At 35.1% G+C, this 22,271-nt stretch overlaps 2 protein-coding genes across 2 annotated transcripts; one reads left to right on the top strand and one right to left on the bottom strand.

The window, feature by feature from the left end:
- Positions 1–6,316: 6,316 nt before the first annotated feature.
- On the bottom strand, positions 6,317–8,945 carry LOC138882816 (uncharacterized). The gene is made up of 4 exons (XM_070163450.1): positions 8,695–8,945; positions 7,979–8,093; positions 7,775–7,906; positions 6,317–6,853 (listed from the first exon to the last, which is right to left on the bottom strand). The coding sequence occupies exons 1-4, from the start codon at positions 8,943–8,945 to the stop codon at positions 6,317–6,319; spliced, it is 1,035 nt and encodes a 344-aa protein (XP_070019551.1).
- Positions 8,946–15,284: 6,339 nt separating this feature from the next.
- LOC104249744 (endoplasmic reticulum oxidoreductin-1-like) lies at positions 15,285–21,833 on the top strand. Its single transcript, XM_009806224.2, has 9 exons — positions 15,285–15,641; positions 16,413–16,544; positions 17,712–17,967; positions 18,326–18,436; positions 19,310–19,428; positions 20,078–20,182; positions 20,269–20,471; positions 20,832–20,955; positions 21,292–21,833. The coding sequence occupies exons 1-9, from the start codon at positions 15,477–15,479 to the stop codon at positions 21,469–21,471; spliced, it is 1,395 nt and encodes a 464-aa protein (XP_009804526.1). The 5' UTR covers positions 15,285–15,476; the 3' UTR covers positions 21,472–21,833.
- The last annotated feature ends 438 nt before the right edge of the window (positions 21,834–22,271 follow it).

The raw sequence follows: 22,271 nt of genomic DNA, 5'->3' as shown, positions 1-22,271 counted from the left end.
GCTGCTGTCAAAGGGGTTTTACTTCCCTTCCTTGGTGACTGAACTGTGCTTGCGGAGGGGGGTCCCCACAGGTCCTGCCGATGGAGAGTTGGCACCTGAGGCACCATTCCGCGCTTCACGCATCAGAGTGGGCAGGGGTACACGTGCAACAATTGTGATAGATGATGAGGATGATGACCCATTTCCGAGTGCACCATCTAGGAGATCGACTGACAGTGCCGGACCCTTTCAGCGCTCATACTGGGGCAGGCTTCGCCAGATCTCAGTCTACCAGGCCTATGCTGCGTTCCATGGAGGAAGAGGTCGCGGATCTTCGCGCCTCAGTGGATGGCCTACACACACGAATGGATGCAATGTCTCAGAGGCAGGCCCGGTCTGAGAACAGGTTCATGGCCTGGTTTCGTGCTTTGGGGAGAGCTTGCCATGTGGACCCCAGCACCGTCTCCGACTCTGATTAAGCCTCAGGGAAGTCTTCTTACCCTTCTGCTCTTTACTTTCTTGATATGACATGAGGACATGCCATTATTTTTAAGTGGGGGGTGGGAGACTTGCTCTAGTTATATGTGTATTGTACATAGACATTGTGTGTCTTGTAGCATGAAATTGATGTTGTTGTATATAAGTAACTGTTCTTATAAAGGGGCTCTTCCTGAGGACGGACCACTTGGACAGTACTCTTGAGGGAAGTAGTCCATGAAAATTTGTTATTTATTTCTTTTTCTTTTTCTTTTTAGGTAGTGTAGCAAGCCCCCCTTGGTTTTTCTTTTGGCCACGGTTCTTTTCCAAGGGTTTTGCTTGAACCGGGTTAGGTAGATTTTCCGTTTGTAGTTAGAACTGAGATAGGTAAAGGCTAGAATTCTACTCGTGATGTACACACCTGCAAACAACTTAAACGAACTTGAGAGTGTGAAGTTTGGGCTCAGTTGTGGACTTATAAATCTATGCCTTAATATTGCACATCTTGCCTTGCTCGAACGCTTGTATGAGTGTGTTGATAAACTGATTCAGAATGAGTTACATGTTGTGTGTGTGTGAGGTTTGTTGTATTCTGTGCATTGCATTTGATGCCTAGAACTTGCCCTGTGTGTTTGCAAAGCGAAATAGTAGTTTGTTCAGTCTTGGAAGTGATATAGGCATTTCTTTGTTGAGCCAGATATCTATATTTTACCCGCCTAATTGTTATGTATCGTAGTTAACCCCTTTGAGCCTGTAATCCTGTTTCTTTGGCAACCACATTACAAGCCCTACCCAATTGCTTGAATTAACTATCTTTTTGAACCATTGTAACCTCTCATGAGCACTTGAATTGTTTATGAACTTTGTAAAAGTTAAAGTGTGGGGTGGTTGGTTTGGCTTTTGAGTGGAACTAATGAAATAAGGAGAAAGGGTGCATTGATTTGAAAAGCAAGAGCCACTTGAATTGAGAAAGAAAAGAATGAATATATATATATATATATATATTGTGGAAAAAAAAATATTCTTTGATAGTGGTGACTTTTGATATAATTGTGCTTAAATAATTTGGGAGTTGATGTATAGTGATGTGAAGGTGGAGTTTGGCTTGACATAAGTATGAGGTTTGAATGTTAAAGTATATGTATTAAAGTGCTAAGGGAGTTTTAGTCACTCTTATATCTAAATGTATCCTACCCGTCCCTCAGCCTACATTACAACCAAATAAAGTCCTAATTGATCCTAGATTGAATGAGCTCCATTAGTAGAGTAGTACACTACGGGCAAGCTTATGGTGCATCTTTTGTGGCATATGAATGTTATTTCTGAGAGTGAGTGAATTCTTGATATCTTCGATTCCTTGTGTTTAAATTTTATGCGTGTGGAACTGCTCTCAGATTTTTAATGTGAGGGAATGTGACTCAGGAAGAAAAAGTAAGCCTTCACCTCTGTTAGAGTAACTAGAGTGAGCGCAAGTGTGTCATGGCAGTAGAGTCTGCAACTGGGGTGTGACCGGCACATTTCTTAGGCTGTTCTGTCAAAATGGAAGGTGTGACATACATGGGGTAATGCGTCAAATGGTTAGGCCTAGAAGTGTGGTTTAGCTTGCTCGAGGACGAGCAAAGGTTTAAGTGTGGGGTGTTGATAATAGGTGAATTTAACTTTATTCAGACCCTAAATAACCGCCTTCTTGCATAGTTTTGATAATAAAAGTGATAACAAAATGCTCTTATTAGTGCTTTTCATGATTTGTAGGTTATATATGACTAAGGAAGGCTAGGGAGTACTTTTGGAGTGAAAAAAATGAAGAAAGAGAGGCCAACCATGAAATATCCCAAGTGAACCACGCAAAACAGGCTGAAGAATCAGAAAACTGAGTCTACCGCGGTAGAACCGCGGTGAAGGATGTTCGCGGATAGAAGGAAATTCAGAGGCCATGTTTGGCCGCGGTTCTACCGCGACCGCGGTGGAACCGCGACAGGAGGCGGAAATTTCAGGGGCTAAAGTGCAAAACATGAGATTTTTAGCCCAAAAACCCTATTTTAAATACTAGACTCCGCCCAAGAGAGGCATGTATTGATTTTTAGAGTTTCTTAGGAAGAAAAAACCATTGTGAGAGATCACCCAAAACATCTTTCTTCTTTTCTTTGATTTCTATTGCTAGTTTATGATGAATCTTATCTTAGTTTGTTTACCCATAGTTATGAGTAGCTAAATCTTTTGTCTAAGGTTTTGATGGAACCTATTGGGGGATGAACTTCTTGTTTATGTGAATACAAATTGCTAGTTTCAATCTTTATTTATTCAACTATGTTCTTGTTGTAGTTAATTGACAGGATCCTCAATTAGCTGTGCCTATTTAGTGTGCATAACTCGGGAGAGAGTGCATATTTAGGTTATTGTTGAATAACACCACTCCTAAAGTATAAGAGGAATCTATAACTGCGGGTTTAAAGGCGGGATTAGGGATAACGAAGCCTTGGGTGCAATCTTAAGTGAACTGTGTTAATTAAAGCTAGCTAGTGTATCTCGGGAGAGTGCAATAGTATATTACTATGATTACTCGGGAGAGATTTATGGTAAGACGAGCGTTCATGATTGATAGAGAAATGTTGGTACATTTGTATGAAGCATAAACAGAAGAGATTCCATCAATAGGGGAAATCTTTACCTTAGTTTTATCTCCTCATTGTTTACAACCTTAGCGTTTTAGTTTACAGCCTGTTTAATTTACTTGCAATCTTAGTTACTATAGAAACCATCAACTTGTGATTCAAACATTTGGGAAGCTGGTTCTGAAGAATTTAGTGGGTCTAAAGATAGTGATTGATAGGTTAACTCTCTGTGGATTCGACCCTGGGCGTAATACTCGGGTTATATTTGCAACGTCCGCATTGTCCTTTTTATAAGGCATAGTTGGGCGTGATCAGGTCCTACAGGCTCAACCTTTTTTTGTTTCCTACCCGGTGTCCGGTACTCGCATTTGAACCCGATTATATCCGGATTCGCGTCGGGTAGGGCCCCGTTCAGGGATAATGCTCCCTACCAAAGATTTTTTTATACTCAGGGCTCGAACTCGAAACCTCTAGTTAAGGAAAGAGCAGTCTCATTCACTGCACCACATCCTTTGGTGGTTATAGGCTCAACCTTCACTCATATATAACATTATTGGTCTCAATATAATTCTATTGAACTTACTTGCCCGTTGATTTTGGTAACTTTCCTCTGATCGCAAATACTGTCACATCACTCCTCTATTTGAATGATCCCATTTTAATTTGACATGCTAGTTTATAACCATTTTTCTCTAGTAGTAAATTGTGAATGTAGCTATGCTATTGAAGTACTTAAATCATCTTTCAACGTTTTAATTTGTTAAGTAGACTGAATGTGATGATTCAACGTTAAAAATGTTGGAAATCTTACGGTATATTGTAACACATATTGTTAAGTAGGTATTGAAGGGTTTAAATACTCTTTTTATAACGTCGTCTCGTATTAGTAGTTGACACACTTTCTTTGTATGCGTTACAGATAAGCATACATGAACTTTACGAAGATGATCATTCAAATTCAACATAACTGATAGTCATTTTTGTTTTACCAAAAATACCTCTTCAACTATAACTAAGGGATTAAAAAGTTTGGAAATTTTTCTTTATTTAAACTCATTGTCTTGTTGTCTATTTGTCAAATACAATTGTGAAAAAGAAGTGTTCTCACTTAATTATACTTTTTATCAAGACCAATATCAGCTTGAGGACGGTGTAGGATTGCGTATAGGTGTTCGTAACACGCAACGGAAGACAATAACAATTCTAGGAAGATATTTTCGTGTTTAAAATTTATTTACACGCCAAAGATCGGATCTAAGACGTACCTGGTAAAAAGTGTCTCGTTTCAAAATTTCTTCGACAGTGCGAAGACTCTATGCGTATCCACACCGAGACCGATCCTTGCTATCAATTCTTTAATCAATGAAACCCGCGAACAAATTAAACGAAATATTTTGTTGAAATTTTTCTCAAAAACTTCAACTAAAATAGAAAGAACAAGAAACTAAGTTTTCTTGTCAAGAATATTTCTTGATTTTTTGTGGCTTCTTAAAAATTATATCACTTGTTCACCTTTTTTTTTTGGGTGAAGTACGATATATATATATAGCACCAAATTATTAATTTATGTTAAGAAACATGTGAAGACCGTTGAGGATCAAAAATCAAAATTGGATTCTTATAATTTTATATTGTAAAATACAAATCCTATTCATAATAGGACAAAGTAGCCAACAAATCATTTTGACCTTATACATAAACTACTAATCTCATTCTTTGAATTTGATAGCCGATGTGAAGATGTTGTCCAATTCTAAATTGGACTTTTCTTTCCCAAAAAAAAAACGAATCCCATTTGCTGCCAAAAAATTAGACTTTGCATATTCAATTTCAATTTGGATTCTAAAATCCTTGTTGGTATTTTACTATAGAAAATGATATCCCATTCTTAAAAGGATATCACGTTGCCGGCGAGTCCTTTTATGGACATTTACTTTGCTAATCCAATTCGAAATTGGATTCAATCAAAGACTTCCATTAATATTTTATACAAATAAATATTTGTTATATATATCACATATATATATTTCAACCAAGAGATATAATTTAATTTTTATTCCAAATAGAAACTTCAATTTGTTCACAATATTAATTATATCCTCTGTGCTAGCAAAGAATATAATAATATTTCATTTGGACTAATAACTAAATCAATTTGACTAATTAAATTCCTTAATTTAATTATCAAATAATAAGTTAATTAATCCTTTAGCAAAGATCAGAACACTCGTAAGTATGCAACCCCATAGGTTCAATACTAAACTGGTAGTAAATTGATCACATCAATATACTAATCAAGGGTGGCGTCTAGCAACACTCCTTAACAACAGGATAGTATGATGTATACAATTTACTCTCAAGAACCAGTAGAAGAATAATGTAGTAATTTCTTTTGTCCTTATAGCTCTGGATCACCCTAGGATATGGTTCAACTGTCAAATCCTAATAGGCGACCAACTATGTGTTCATGTCAAATATAATCGACCATTGAATGACCTAAGAAACTCATTTCTTCTTTCATTCAATTGCCCTGACCAAGGTCTTAATTTGGTCGTTTATAATTCATGACAACATGGAGCTTAAACTCATTACCAAGAGTAGATAGATTCCATCTTGATCCATTACTAATTCTACAAGTATTTAATCGTACCCAATATCCTTTCAACTATCGCCTAGGGCCATAGGTGTCTGGTATCAAAGCACAATACATAACTTGTCAATTACTATGACGATCTCAAGTCAAAGGAAACTCTTACATCACATTCTTCAAGAGAATATCCTATTGACAGTTTATGGTAATTCTAACCATTAGGATTTATCCAATGAGTCGGTTCAATGATCATATCTCTATATGCATCATCTATCTATGTGATTTAGTTAATGAGATCAACTAATCTTTATCTCATAAAGACGATCACATAAATATTGATTTAACCGGATTACTAATGTCCAAGTTAGTAATCCTACGATCAAGAACAAATTTAAATTAAATTATAAGAGACTTTGCTCTCATTATCATGATCTCTATCGCGATGACAAATCTCAAAATTTAATCAAGGACCTTATCAAATTAATCAAACAATTAATTAATAACTATGATAAAAGAATATCAGGTGCCATATATATTTCATATCAAATAATGTTCACAAAAATATGTTCAAATCATCAAATATGATATTGGATCTAGGGCATATCTACTATATCCCTAAAAATCTCCCACTTGCACTAGAGCCAATCGTTCTTGTACTTCATTCCCAATTTTCACTTTTGCTTGTCAAACTCCTTTGCGCCAAGAGCTTTAGTGAATGGGTCTGCAGCATTTTCTTTTCCATCAACTTTTTAAAATCGACGTCTCCACGTTCAATGATCTCTCTTATCAATTGATACCTTCGCAGAACGTGTTTGGATTTTTGGTGTGATCTTGGTTCTTTTACTTGAGCAATGGCTCCAGTATTGTCACACAACAGTGGAACTGCACCTTCTATTGAAGGAACCACACCAAGTTCAGTTAAGAACTTTTTCATCCATACAGCTTCCTTAGCAGCTTCACTAGCTGCTATGTATTCTACTTCAGTTACTGAATCAGTTACTGTAGCTTGTTTGGAACTTTTCCAACTCACCGCACCACCATTTAAGGTGAATATATAACCAGAAGTAGATTTTCTATCATCTCTATCTGAAGAGAAACTTGCATCAGTGTAACCTTCATGTTTCAACTCAAAATCTCCATAGATGAGGAATTGGTCTTTAGTCCTTCTTAAGTACTTAAGAATGGTCTTCACCACCTTCCATTGTTCCTCACCAGGATTTGTCTGATATCGGCTAGTCACTCCAAGTGCATAACCCACATCAGGACGTGTACATGTCATGGTATACATAATAGCTCCCACTGCACTAGTGTATGGGATCCTACTCATGCGTTCTCTCTCTTCAGATGTTTTAGGACAATCCTCCCTATTGAGAGTAATTCCAGTGCCTATCGGTAGATAGCCTCTTTTGGAATTATCCATGTTATATCTCTATAAGATGGTATCAATGTACAAAGACTGGGAAAGTCCAAGCAGCTTGCTAGATCTATCTCTATAGATCTTTATTCCTAATATATAAGCTGCTTCTCCCAAGTCTTTCATGGAGAACTGTTCAGATAGCCAAATCTTGGTGCTTTACAATGCCGGTATGTCATTCTCTATGAGTAATATATCATCAACATACAACACTAAGAATATAATTGTGCTCCCACTAACCTTTTTGTACACACAAGGTTCTTCTTCGCATCTAACAAATTTGAACTTTTCAATTGTCTTGTTAAAGCAAATATTCCAACTTCGAGAAGCTTGCTTTAGTCCATAAATAGATCTTTGTAGCTTACAAATTTTATTATGATCAGATGAAGATGTGAAACCTTCAGGTTGTGTCATGTACACATCCTCTTCTAGCTCACCATTAAGGAAAGCTATTTTCACATCCATTTGCCATATTTCATAATCATAGTATGCTGCTATAGCAAGCAAAATCCGAATAGATTTGAGCATTGCCACGGGAGAGAAAGTCTCGTCATAGTCGACTCCTTCTTTCTGACGATATCCCTTGGCAACAAGACGGGCTTTGTAGGTCTCCACCTTTCCGTCTGCTCCAATCTTTTTCTTAAAAACCTATTTACATCCTATAGGTTTTATATCCTTTGAAGGTTCAACTAAAGTCCATACTTTATTTTCCTTTATAGATTCTATTTCAGATTCCATGGCCTTTGGCCACTTCTCATAATCAGAACTTTGTATAGACTCTTCATAGGTCTTAGGGTCATCATCATTATGATCAACCTCATTTGATATATTATCCTGTACCATTAAATTTAATCTAGTTGGTACATGACGTTCTCGTGTAGACCTTCTAAGAGGTACTTATACAACCTGTTCACCTTGTGCTGGATTTGGTTGTTGTTCAATTTGGTCTGGAACTGGTTCATTAACCTGTTCTTGAACTTCATTTAGTTCTTGAACTTCAACCGTTGAAGATGGCAACTTCCTTGTCAATTGAAACGTTCAATAAAGGTTCTTCAACTTGGGTCTCATGATCTTTACATTGTGTTGATTCATTAGTTTCTTGAACTTCATCAAGTTCTATTTCTCCATTATAATTTCCTTCTAAAAGAAATTCCCTTTCCAAAAAGGTTGCTCATCTGGCCACAAACACTTTATGGTCAGAAAGGTGATAGAAATAATATCCCATTATTTCCTTGGGGTACCCAATGAACCTACATTTATCAGATCTTGAGTCAAGTTTATCAGACAGGAGTCTCTTAACATAAGTTGGACAACCCCAAACTTTAATATGTTTAAGGTTAGGCTTACATCCTTTCCATATCTCATATGGTGTTGTAGAGACTGACTTAGTGGGAACTTTATTAAGTAAGTATGTTGTTGCTTCCAAAGTATATCCCCATAAATTTATTGGAAGATCAGTGAACCCCATCATAGATCTCACCATATCTAATAAGGTTCGATTTCTCCTTTCAGACACATTATTGTGTTGTGGTGTTCCTGGAGGTGTCCACTGTGAGAGAATCCCATTCTCTTTGAGATATCTGGTAAAATCTTCACTAAGATATTCTCCTTCTCTATCATACCTTAGTATTTTGATACTTTTACCAGTTTGCTTCTCAACTTCACTACGGAACCTTTTGAACATTTCAAAAGATTCAGACTTGTGTTTCATAAGATACACAAATCCATAGCTTGACATATCTTCAGTGAAAGTGATGAAGTAAGAATATCCACCTCTAGCTTGAATTTTCATGTGCCCACAAACATCTATATGAATTAGTCCCAATAATTCAGTAGCTCTTTCTCCACTTTCAGTAAATGGAGATTTGGTCATTTTTCCTTTGAGACAAGATTCACAAGTTGGATATGATTCAAAATCATATTTGTCAAGGTACCCTTCCTTGTATAACTTGTTAATTCTTTTCTCTCCAATATGACCAAGCCTACAATGCCAAAGGTATGTATGATTTACTTGATCATCTCTTTTTCTCTTAAGACTTGAAACATGCATAATTGAATTAGCATTCACATTAGGTAAGACATAAACATCATGTTGGAGATAGCCATTCACATATAAATTATCTTAATAAATAGAGCAAATATCATTGCCTATATTTATGTGAAAACCACGTTTATCTAATATAGAAGCTGAAATTATGTTCGAAACAAATTTAGGAACGTAATAACAATCATCCAACATAAGTACTTTGCCCGTAGGCATTATTAAAGAAATTGATCCTACAGCTATGGCCGCAACTTTTGCACCATTTCCAACTTGTAGATTAATTTCTCTTTTCTTCAACCTTCTACTTATTTGGAACCCCTGCAACATATTGCAGATGTTATAACCACTGCCAGTATCTAATACCCACAATGAAACATCAGTAGTAGTTAAAGAAACTTTGAAATCATTTTTCAGTTGAGTCTTACCTTGTTTCTTATCATTTAGAGTTGCAAGATACTCCGGGAAGTTTCTCTTCCAATGTCCTATCTTCTTATAGTGGAAACACTCAGCGTCAGATTGGTCGACTTTGCCTCTTTTGCCTTTGGGTTTGGTCAAACCACCCTTAGGCGCAATAGGTTTCTTCTTGTGTTTAATTTTACTCTTACCCTTCTTCTTAGAAGAGTTTCCAACCAACATGACGGTTCCTTTCTTCTTCTCAGATGCAAGTTGACTCTCATAATCAATCAGCATGTTGAGCATCTCATGAATATCACAATCCATTTTATTCATATTAAAATTAATAACAAATTGTGAAAAGGATTCTGATAGTGACTGCAAGATCAAATCTTGAGAAAGCTCTTTACCTAGTTTGCACCCCAACTTCTCAAGTTCTTCAATAAGATCAATGATACGATTGACATAGGGTCCAACTGGAGAGTTTCCAGTCAATTTGGATCCAAATAAAGCCTTAGATAACTGGTATCTAGTTGTCCTGCTTTGTGTACCAAACATCTTCTTAAGATGTTCAATGATTGCAGTTAGATCCATATCCTGATATTTCCTTTGTAGTTCAGAATTCATAGAAGCGAGAATGATACATTTGATAGTAAGACATTCTTCCAAGTATTTCTGATAAATCTTGGTGGCATCATCATCATTCTCATCCGGGACTTCCTTGGCAGGCTTATCGATCACATGAATAAGCTTTTCATGCATGAGAACAATTCTCAAATTTCTGTATCAATCATCAAAGTTTGGTCCTACCAACTTATTGGTCTCAAGTATTGCACGTAGTGATATAGCAGACATATTGAGAAATCTAAAATATAGAAAAGAAAAGGCAATAATATAAGAGCATATTTGCATATATCATAAAGACATGGACTTTTATCTATATGATATTTCCACTAATTATTTTAAACTATTTACCCTCATTATAGTTTACGAAATCTTTATTTTTGTTAGTGGAGTAAAGAAATCCTTTAACAATATGTATGAGCCCCTTGGAAGTCAAGTCGTTTCTCACATATATTTTAAAGGTAGGTACTCTTACCAACTGTATCCCTATACAACTTCCTTAAATAGCTCTATGTCAAATAGTCCTCTGGTAGTCAGGTCGATCCTATTGGCATAGTTGAGTTCAACCATCATGATAGCAAAGAACTTATTAAATTTTATACTCCCCGGGTAGTCCAGGCATCTAGTGTAAAATTGAATAATTCTTTCAATTCATACATCTAATGCAAATAAATAATTTAACATATTCTCGAACTATAAGTCTCCTGGTTGTCAGGACGCTCCTTATAAACAAGAAGTAAGTAAAATTATTTACTTTGATGGATAGCTCTATAATAAAATATCTTATATTTTATTATTCAAGAACTCAAATTTTTAGTAAGAGGGAATTGGTACTAAAATAATTTTTAATAACATGAAGATCAAATCTTTTATAGCATGTGAATTTAGTTCAAGTTGTCTACATGCTTAGTCCTAAATTAATTTACATCACATGTAATAAATAATTCAAAATTATGTAATGAACAAGCACATGACATAAAAACGAAATTCAACATCCTCTAACATGTTTATCTTATATATATTACATAAAAGAATTCATGCTAGAATATTGTTATTAATTAACATCTCATGAACTAATAATAATTAAAAATAACCATAGGATCATGTAACCTATTATAGATTCTCATTGTATCTAATACAAAATTTCAAATTCAAGTTATGAACTATCTCAATAGTTATATGAATGCATAATTTATCCACAATAAAATAATAGCAACATTCAAACGATTTGACTATTGCATAAGACACATATATTATGGTTTGAACTCTTCAAATATAATATTAAAATATTTCGTAAATAAATTTTAGGCACAATAAACCACGGCTCTGATACCACTGTAGGATTGCGTATAGGTGTTCGTAACACGCAGCGGAAGACAATAACAATCCTAGGAAGATCTTTTCGTGTTTAAAATTTATTTACATGCCAAAGATCGGATCTAAGACGTACCTGGTAAAGAGTGTCTCGTTTCAAAATTTCTTCGACAGTACGAAAACTCTATGCGTATCCACACCGAGACCGATCCTTGCTATCAATTCTTTAATCAATGAAACCCGCGAACAAATTAAACGAAATATTTTGTTGAAAGTTTTCTCAAAAACTTCAACTAAAATAGAAAGAACAAGAAACTAAGTTTTCTTGTCAAGAATATTTCTTGGTTTTTTGTGGCTTCTTAAAAATTATATCACTTGTTCACCTTTTTTTGGGTGAAGTACGATATCTATATATATATATACTCAAGCACCAAATTATTAATTTATGTTAAGAAACACATGAAGACCGTTGAGGATCAAAAATCAAAATTGGATTCTTATAATTTTATATTGTAAAATACAAATCTTATTCATAATAGGACAAAGTATCCAACAAATCATTTTGACCTTATACATATACTACTAATCTCATTCTTTGAATTTGATAGCCGACGTGAAGATGTTGTCCAATTCTAAATTGGACTTTTCTTTCCAAAAAAAACCACCGAAAAATTAGACTTTGCATATTCAATTCCAATTTGGATTCTAAAATCCTTGTTGGTATTTTACTATAGAAAATGACATCTCATTCTTAAAAGGATATCACGTTGCCGGCGAGTCCTTTTATGGACGTTTACTTTGCTAATCCAATTCGAAATTGGATTCAATCAAAGATTTCAATTAATATTTTATATAACTAAATATTTATTATATATATCACATATATATTTCAACCAAGAGATATAATTTAATTTTTATTCCAAATAGAAACTTCAATTTGTTCACAATATTAATTATATCCTCTGTGCTAGCAAAGAATATAATAATATTTCATTTGGACTAATAACTAAATCAATTTGACTAATTAAATTTCTTAATTTAATTATCAAATAATAAGTTAATTAATCCTTTAGCAAAGATCAGAACACTCGTAAGTGTGTGACTCCATAGGTTCAATACTAAACCGGTAGTAAATTGATCACATCAATATACTAATCAAGGGTGGAGTCTAGCAACACTCCTTAACGACCGGATAGTATGAAGTATACAATTTACTCTCAAGAACCAGTAGAAGAATAATGTAGTAATTCCTTCTGTCCTTATAACTCTGGATCACCCTAGGATATGGTTCAACTGTCAAATCCTAATAGGCGACCAACTATGTGTTCATGTCAAATATAATCGGCCATTGAATGACCTAAGAAACTCACTTCTTCTTTCATTCAATTGTCCTGGCCAAGGTCTTAATTTGGTCATTTATAATTCATGACAACATGGAGCTTAAACTCATTACCAAGAGTTGATAGATTTCATCTTGATCCATCACTAATTCTACAAGTATTTAATCGTACCCAATATCCTTTCAACTATCGCCCTAGGGCCATAGGTGTCTGGTATCAAAGCACAATAAATAACTTGTCAATTACTATGACGATCTCAGGTCAACGGAAACTCTTACATCACATTCTTCAAGAGAATATCTTATTGACAGTTTCTGGTAATTCTAACCATTAGGATTTATCCAATGAGTCGGTTCAATGATCATATCTCTATATGCATTATCTATCTATGTGATTTAGTTAATGAGATCAACTAATCTTTATCCCATAAAGATGATCACATAAATATTGATCTAACCGGATTACTAATGTCCAAGTTAATAATCCTACGATCAAGAACAAATTTAAATTAAATTATAAGAGACTTTGCTCTCATTATCATGATCTCTATCACGATGACAAATCTCAAAATTTAATCAAGGACCTTATCAAATTAATCAAACAATTAATTAATAACTATGATAAAAGAATATCAGGTGTCATATATATTTCATATCAAATAATGTTCACAAAAATATGCTCAAATCATCAAATATGATATTAGATCTAGGGCATATCTACTATATCCCTAACAGACGGGGCAAGCACCACCTCATAGAACTTTAATATTTCAAAATTCATTATTTTTATTCTTCCTGTAAATATCACGACTTGCATACTTTTTCTAAAAATAAATATGTAAACATAACAAATTTCAAATATTAAAATAAATACGTTAAATAAAAATTTACAATAAGAATTAGGATCAATGAATTAACCTTAATTTGTGACTTGAAACTCTTTTTAAAGTTAAATTTGTCAAACTTAAGAAATAGTTTGGTTCACTTACAAGTTATGTGAAGATTATAATGCAGAAGTTGTTCATATAATAATTAATAGTGAATGAATTGTTATGTGATAATTAATTATAACGAGATTATTATACATGAATAACTTATTTTAAGAAAATTTTATCTTTAAATAATTTAACTCTATATTAATATTACGTATTATTGTCTCATATTTTATACCGCTTAATACATATATTTTAGCTAGCGTTTGGCCATAGATTCCAAATTTGTTTTGAAAATCTGATTTAGGCAAAGTTTGGTTTGAAGGTAAAAATGTGTTTGGACATCAGTTTTCAAAACATATTTTCCAAATTTATTTTAGAAAAACATGAAACATGACTTATAAACATAAATAAATTTGGTACAAAATTATCATTTTATAATGAACTACATGATACACTATCAGATGACCGAAAAGACGAAACAACATTGTTACAAAATAATAAATAGTGGCCTCTTTAAAAAATACAAAGGTTTGGGGCAATTTTAAAAGTAAAAATTGCACGGGGCGCCCTATTTGGTCGCCCCCATTTAACCTATACCTATTTTTTTTAAAACTTTTAACTTGTACCCACTTTTTAAACAATTTCAGTTCCCTTTCTCCTTCTCCTTCTCCCAGTGATCTCCATATCTCTCCAGCACTTAACATTGATCTAACAATATCTCTCCTTCTGTGGCTTCACTCAATTCCTCAGAAGCCATCTTACTATACATAATTAAAATAATTGTAACGTAAGAAAACCTTTTTGTGATATGGTTGATGTTCTCAAAATCTCAAATATATTTTTGCATTTCTCTGAATCCCCTTAACACCGTCTCCATCGTCGAGATGTTATGGTCAAGCAGAACCATAGTGCGTTCCTCGACGTTTCGATCCACAATAAATCAATGAAGCCATCTCCATACTTAGAATATGGAATTTGAAAGGTCAATCTTCCTCCCCAAAAATAGAAATTTCAGCTCTAGAGCTGAAGTTCGCCAGTTACAAACAAAAACTTCAGCTCTAGAGCTGAAGTTCGACATTTACAAAACAAAAACTTCAGCTCTAGAGTTGAAGTTCGACAGTTACAAACAAAAACTTCAGATCGCCAGTTACAAAACAAAAACTTCAACTCTAGAACTGAACTTCAGGCCCGACTACTAGAATGCTGAAGTTTTGTATGATTGTCTTTGCTACTTTAACCTCGTATGCTTAAGTTATGCGAAAAAATGGGTACGCTTGCAAATTTTTTTGCAAAGCGGGCACAAGTTAAAACATGACACAAAAAGCGGGTATAGATACAAATGCCCCATTTTAAGAATATGTAATAAAGTGATATTTTGGCCCAAAACTAGCTATTGAGTTGGTTTTGGGATTTGGGATTTTGCCAAATTGTAGGCAAAATTTATGGTCAAACATGTGTTTGCCAAATAAAATCTAAATTTATTTTGACAAAATCTTTGGCTAAACGGGTTCTTAATAACTTATACTATTATTTTATATCCCTCAACACGAGTAAATGGGGGGAGGTGGGGAAGGAAATTCTTTTTTCTTCCCTTTTTGTTTCATTTCCATATGAGACCGCCTAATCAAAACCGTTAACTAACCGCCCCTGGCATTTTTCCATTTCCATAGTTGGAATTTCATTTTTTTTTCATGTCCGTTTCTTCCTTCACATTCGCCGATTTCGCTTAGCGACCAAACGCTGCTTCAAATCCGCATGGCGAAGCCCGAAATTGATAAGAAGAAGAATACTTATAGAATTCAATACGCATGGTTTATTGGTGCTTTAATTGTTGTACTCTTCGCTGTTTTCGTCAGTACCACCAAATTCCGTACATTCCATCCCTTCAGTAGCACTGGCAAAAGATGCAACTGTTCTCAGGTTTTTTTTTTTTGGTTTATTTATAATTACTATTCAGCTGACGTTATTGTTATTGATGACTTTTTTTTGGTTTATTATCCGAAGAAATGACACTGTTTGGGATTGTTCAGAGTTATTGAGCTTTGTAGATTAAATTGATGATGACATGAAGTTCAAATTATTGGAATATAAATAATGTTATATCACAAAGGATTTAAGTTATATGCACTTTCACCATCAGTATAAGTTATAACAGGTTACTTTCCTTTATTTAGGATATTAAATTAAATAAAGCTACCTATAATTACCTTTTAAGTGTAACCTGATTGTGTGAATATTTTTTATACTCATAGAAAATTTCAACTCTATTACAAGAAAGATTGTGCCCTATTAGAGCGGAATATATACGTGATTTATATTGTATAGTTTGGCATTGAGGTTTAGTTGATTAATTGATGGATTGTGTTTCCCTATGTTGGGATGTAATTCATTTTTTTTCTCCGTTTGGAGATTAAGAAAAAGAATGTATGACTTGCCTAATTGTTTGATTTTTCTGGAAAAAGATAGTAAATGGTAGTAATATTTTACTATTTGTTTCCTGGTCTAGCTCTAGTTTTTAAGCTGAGATTATTATTATTATTATTTGATTTGATGGATTATTTGGACTGATGGATCAATACTACATGAAATTCAGTCTTAGAGTGATGGCATGAAGTTCAAAATTTTTAATTTTGAAATTTATAGAAGTGAATTTTCTCTGAGTTGGGTTTTGCTATGGCAAAATATTTGCAGGGGGCAGGCAAGTATAGTGGGGTTGTGGAAGACTGTTGTTGTGACTACGAGACTGTGAATCATCTTAACAATGAAGTATTACATCCATTGCTCCAAGAAATTGTTAAAACACCATTTTTCAGATATTTCAAGGTATGCATTTAATCACATCTCAATCTCGTGGAAAATATTTAGCGTGCTCATGTACTTAATCTGCTTAGAATTAAAACCATTTGAGCTGTCAGTTGTACATGCTAATATGTTCCTACCGCTTAGAAATTCTTTACTGTCTGTTAGTTCACGAATCAGACTATCCAGAAGAGGTGGCTGGGATAGCTTATTACTTACCACTTTAGGACAGATTCTGAGACAGCAGTAAAGCAGAAGATAATGGGATGCTGGAAAGCATACATCTAATCAGCAATAAATTGATCCCACTTGAACCTATTGCTTGTTGCATCCAAAAACTTTTATCTACTTGGAAACTGCTTCCAAACTGCAAGTACTTGAAACATTTGCAATCTAAAGACAGTCATGTATGCCTCGAAGGTGGAAAATAAGATCTCCAATATTAAAACATTAGCTCGATCTGAATATGGGGAGCATCTAGAAGATTTTTCTGGCTAGCCATTCATGGTAACCAATAACATCACAGAACTTATTCTTTGCTTTAATCAATTCTCTCAACTGGATGCCAAAGATTTTTTTTTTTTGCATAGACAGGAGAAAGTTCAAGTTGACATGATTAGATTGCACTTGTACTGGGCTGCCCTTGATTCTGATATCAATAACAACAACTAATAAGTATCACACCCAAAATTTGTTTGCTCCATCTGAAGGGAGCATCTCGACCGAGCTCGTCAAGAAGCCTTCAGCCTTATCAAGGAGAAATCCTTCGCTTAAATTATACAGACGCTTCCGACAAGATCTATTCCATGAAAGCCTGTGAAGTTGCAAGCTACTTTCTTTTTTGGCTGGAACAGGAAGGTTTGAAGTTTCTCTTGAATAAGGCAGGAAAAGGGTGCTCATCTCCATGATACCTCTTTAATGGCATCCTATGATATACTTCTCAATTTCCATCTCTGTATTTTCTTGTTCTTTCTTAAATAAGGATTGTGGTTCTCTTTCAACTTTATGTCATTGATTTCATGTATAATTCGATGACATAAGCTTCAGCTTCAAACAAGAACATTAGCAGCCTACTGTTTATGCTGTCGTCACTTGCTTCTTTTCTATTTTTAAACCTTCTCACGATGCATTGCTGATTGCTTGCTCAATATCCAGTTCCATTTTTATCCACCCCGTGTTTTAAGTTTGCAGGTTAAGTTGTGGTGTGATTGTCCATTCTGGCCAGATGATGGAATGTGCCGTTTACGAGACTGCAGTGTATGTGAATGCCCAGACACCGAATTTCCTGAGCCATTTAAGGCGCAAAGTCATCGACTTTCTTCAAGTAATCTAGTCTGTCTAGAAGAAAACCCTGAGGCAGCTGTTGATCGTACAATAGACTCCAAAGCATTCAAAGGCTGGGTGGAAGTGGACAACCCATGGACGAATGATGATGAGACAGATAATGGTTGTTCACTTTCTATGGTTGTATATAGCTCCAATCCTTGCCCACCCAAAATGAAAGAAAAACGGAGAAAAAAGAGACCACCAGAAAAGAAAATAGATAAATTAACTGAAGTACTGGTTGTATAATACTTGACTCGTTAGTTCCACTACTTAAGACCACTCATCTGCACAGTGTGGAAAATTTACAGGCCTCCTTGCAATTCAATTTCAGGCACGGGTCACTGCTTTGCGGCAGAGTTAACCCATTTTTTCTGCTATGCATTTTTCGCCTCCTTAAATCCCTTTTTGTAATTTCGCCTGCATCATAGTAATATTTTCTGAAATTGGGAAGGATTAATATTATTTTTTTTCACTTTCAGCTGAAATGACATATGTTAATCTCCAGTTGAACCCTGAACGCTACACTGGGTACAGTGGTCCATCTGCTAGAAGAATATGGGATGCTATCTATATAGAAAACTGCCCTAAATGTAAGCTGGTTCATTTACTTTTTACCTCTTAGCTTCTTCTTTGTATCAGTATGGAACTGTTCCACTTCTCTATCTCCTCTTCTATTCTTTGCCTGGCTCTATGTCTTTGGGTATAGACATCTTATAATGGATGTGAAGAACATGCATTGGTGAGCTAGCACCTTTAAGATAGTGATAGTTCCTTTGATTTATATAATGCCTGCACAGTTTTCTATGCTTAGACACATGGTTGTTACACTTTCTTTTCTCCTACTGTGTTAGAATTTTCAGAATACTTTTGATGTACTACCTATGATGAAGTTTAGTCACCTCGTATTGTAGTTGACATAATTTAGTTATCAATATTATGAGGAGGGGTCTAAAGCATTATGCTTTTTAAGTAGACTTGCAATGTTACTAGCAATAACTGGAAGAATGTAATGTCTGAGATTGAAATTGCCGTATTTGTTAACTTAATTATGAGGAGGGTTATTATAAGGTGACTTCAACTAAGTAAGGAAAGGACCAACTTTACGCACTCTTTCCTGGTTTGAAAAGATCAAGTGATATGTCAGTCTATCAAAGGTCAATGATTTTTGACATTTCTTGTTGCACCTTTCTGAGTGAATATGCATGTTTATTGGGTGAACATGGTGTACATCCAGTTTGGAGAGATCGGCTAAACTTCGTTTATATGGAGATTCATGACTGAGAAGTATTGGAATTTTGGGTTCAGAACTTGCTGACAGATTAATCTTGGAATCTACAGTATTTCAATAACAAATTTCTAAGGCTGAATAGTTTTGCTTCTCCTACATGACCCGTGGGAAAATTTCTGATTTACTTTGCATCAGCTTCTGAAGTTCCACTATTAACCTGTGATATGTTTTGCAGATCCATCTGGAGAGATTTGCCCAGAGAAAAAGATATTGTATAAATTAATATCTGGCCTCCACTCTTCAATTTCTATTCACATAGCTGCTGATTACTTGCTTGACGAAGCATCAAACACGGTATTAGGACCCTTCCACTTGTTTTCCGTCATGGCTTTTTTATCTAGGAAGTGTACCTATTGTGCAACAATTGTGAGGACAATCTTTCCCAAGAGTTTATTTCTTATGTGGATATGGAAAATGTTCAATCTGTCAAAGCAATAATTCTTAGGTGGTATTTGATTAGATGAATTATGGTTGTGAGGGATTGAAAATTCATAAGCTGTAACAACCTTTTCTTTCTTGTTTGTGAATTTATTATCATGAGAAAAGTCATGCTGAAATTTCCTCTACGTTCCTATTTTTCAGTGTTCATCCTTCTCTTTGTCTTAATAATATGATTGTGACAGTTTCTTGACAACCCACCCACCCCCCCAAAAAAGGAAGGAGTGTTGGGAAAATATGACTAATTTCAAGTATTGGAGTTTTCCTGTCATACTTAGGAGAAACTTTTGTTTACCTGGAGTCAAGATGGATTTTCATTGTCTTCAGCACTGTTGAACACATCAAAACATCCCGTCACATGTCTTGAAGAAATGATCACAAGTCTCTTCACATGTTTATAGCCAATAAAGTTCTTCCTGAGATTGGACAATAGCAGCTTCCTTTTGCAATGATAATGGTCAGTCTGACACTAATCCTGTTTTCTTCTGGTTTTGCTATGATTCAGCGGGGACAGAATCTTACATTGATGTATGACCGCGTCTTACAATTCCCAGACCGCGTCAACAACCTATACTTCACTTTCCTGTTTGTGCTCCGTGCTGTTACCAAAGTGAGTATTTTAATCTATATGCTTGCTATGGGAGAGGAGCAGCAACAGCAATGATGATGACTGATAACTAATTTAATATTTTGTAGGCAGCAGACTACTTGGACCAGGCTTCATATGATACTGGAAATCTGGAGGACGACCTAAAAACACAATCTTGGATGAAGCAATTGGTTTACAATCCCAAACTGCAAGCTGCATGTCCTTTACCTTTTGATGAAGTGGGGTTATGGAAAGGTCAAAGCGAGCCTGATCTGTTGCAGCAAATTCAGACGCAGTTCAGAAACATCAGGTCCTCAATCGATATCCCAGCTGATTGATACTTCTCTAGAATAGAATGCTTCTAACTTGTGTTTATGCACCTCGAAAAATCCTTTACCTTTTGTCCCTCCCTACAATGAAGAAAATCTTGTTCTTAATTGTCTTGCTTCTTCTCATCTGTTATTGTTGGATTAGTATTATCTGTTTGTGAACATGATCATACATGTTACTTGATTTAACTTCATTGGGAGCAGAATAAATTCGGTCTGCAGTTTTCCTTCTAGATACATCATTTACCTTGTTGAGACACTATACTAGATCTTCTGCTTGGACATCTTGGTGGTATACTATCTATTAATGTGTTTTTTATGGTATCTGACCAAAATTGTAGTGCATCGATGGACTGCATTGGATGTGAAAAATGTCGTCTTTGGGGAAAGCTTCAGGTTCTTGGTCTTGGTACTGCATTAAAGATCCTATTCTCCGTCAATGGTCCAGAACCTTTAGGTGAAACTGTAAGTTTTTTGCAGAAGAATGACTCTCATTAGCCTTATCTAAAACAATTTCTAGTTTATTCTGTTTTATATGAATTAATGATCAACAGTTTGTACCATCCTTGTAGATATGTGCAATAGTATGGGTACTTTTAGTTTCCGTTCATTAAGGTTGCGTATTGTGTTTATACATGTACTTTCCTTAGATTTTCTTAGAAGTTCAAAAGAAAAGGAAAGAGATCAAAACTTATGGCATGTGTTTCTGCATCTTCCATTTGACTTTCTTAGTAGTTTGTTACTTATTGCTTAAGCAAATGATTAATGGAGGCCATTTTTCCTGTTTGTATATTGTTTCAGCTGCATTTGCAACGGAATGAGGTTATAGCATTGATTAACTTACTGAATCGGCTTTCAGAATCTGTTATGCTTGTACATGATATGGGGCCTTCGCTCGAAAATGTTATGAGAACACAAATTTCTACACCTAGTGATCAACCGTCGATGACAGGGGAACATACTAATGTACAGTTATCATAGTGGAGGCAACTCCGGTTGCACACTATGCTGTTTTGCTACTACCGAATATGAGGAAAAGATATAAATAAGTTCAACAATAGAAACTGCTGTCTTCCCTATATCCAAGTTAGAGATGGGAGTTGCCTCCTGTATCGACAAGAACAAGAAGTTCGACTTTCAAACAACCCTATTGAAGGTGGAGCTTCTTTTTCTTTTTCTGGTTGGGGGTGTTTTGTAACCAGGACTTACAAGCTGCTTTCTCTCTTTTCCCTTTTTTTTCTTTCTGTGAGAATGATTGATCTTGTACACGACAAGTTCATAGAAACATATGTAAAATGTAATCTTTTCAATTTTTAGTTCAACGTATTGCGGTTATAGTGCGACAGGTCATGCTACTGCAATCTATATGTTATGTGATAGACGTTTTCTGCAAGAGTTTCGAAGGCAGTTGTCTGTTCAGTGTATTGTTGGAGCTGCTTAAAGAAAGTGCATCTTTATATGATACAGGAGAAATTTGTATGTAAAACCCATGCCTTATACGTGTTGACGATTCTAGTTTCAATGATGAAATAAAAAATACCATGTAGGGAAATTTGAAACACTAGCTACCCTGCAAGTGGAGAGAATGTAATACAAGACCAGAAGAATTGGAGAACTGGTGTCTTCTCGTGGCCGAGAAACATAACGGGATATTAATGAAAAACCATAAAAGCCGACCTACTGGTTCTTGTCTATTCCCTGAGGCGAATGAGACGAACTTCCATCGAGCTAAACATGAAAGAGGTCATGGCCCCAGTTGTGGTCAGGGTCGTGGTCGGGAA

The sequence above is a fragment of the Nicotiana sylvestris genome, chromosome 12, assembly GCF_000393655.2.
Source record: "Nicotiana sylvestris chromosome 12, ASM39365v2, whole genome shotgun sequence".
Lineage (NCBI taxonomy): Eukaryota > Viridiplantae > Streptophyta > Magnoliopsida > Solanales > Solanaceae > Nicotiana > Nicotiana sylvestris.
This window is presented reverse-complemented; position numbering and strand designations above follow the sequence as displayed.

Excerpts from the sequence above, each read along its gene's own strand:
- LOC138882816 (XM_070163450.1), bottom strand. The coding sequence starts at position 8,945 with ATGACCAAATCTCCATTTACTGAAAGTGGAGAAAGAGCTACTGAATTA. Across the intron at positions 7,907-7,978 it reads ATCCAGCACAAGGTGAACAG|GATAATATATCAAATGAGGT; the intron begins GTTGTATAAGTA and ends TTAATGGTACAG. Across the intron at positions 6,854-7,774 it reads AATCTATAAAGGAAAATAAA|GTGGTGAAGACCATTCTTAA; the intron begins GTATGGACTTTA and ends GAACAATGGAAG.
- LOC104249744 (XM_009806224.2), top strand. The coding sequence starts at position 15,477 with ATGGCGAAGCCCGAAATTGATAAGAAGAAGAATACTTATAGAATTCAA. Across the intron at positions 19,429-20,077 it reads TTGACGAAGCATCAAACACG|CGGGGACAGAATCTTACATT; the intron begins GTATTAGGACCC and ends GCTATGATTCAG. Across the intron at positions 20,183-20,268 it reads TGCTCCGTGCTGTTACCAAA|GCAGCAGACTACTTGGACCA; the intron begins GTGAGTATTTTA and ends AATATTTTGTAG.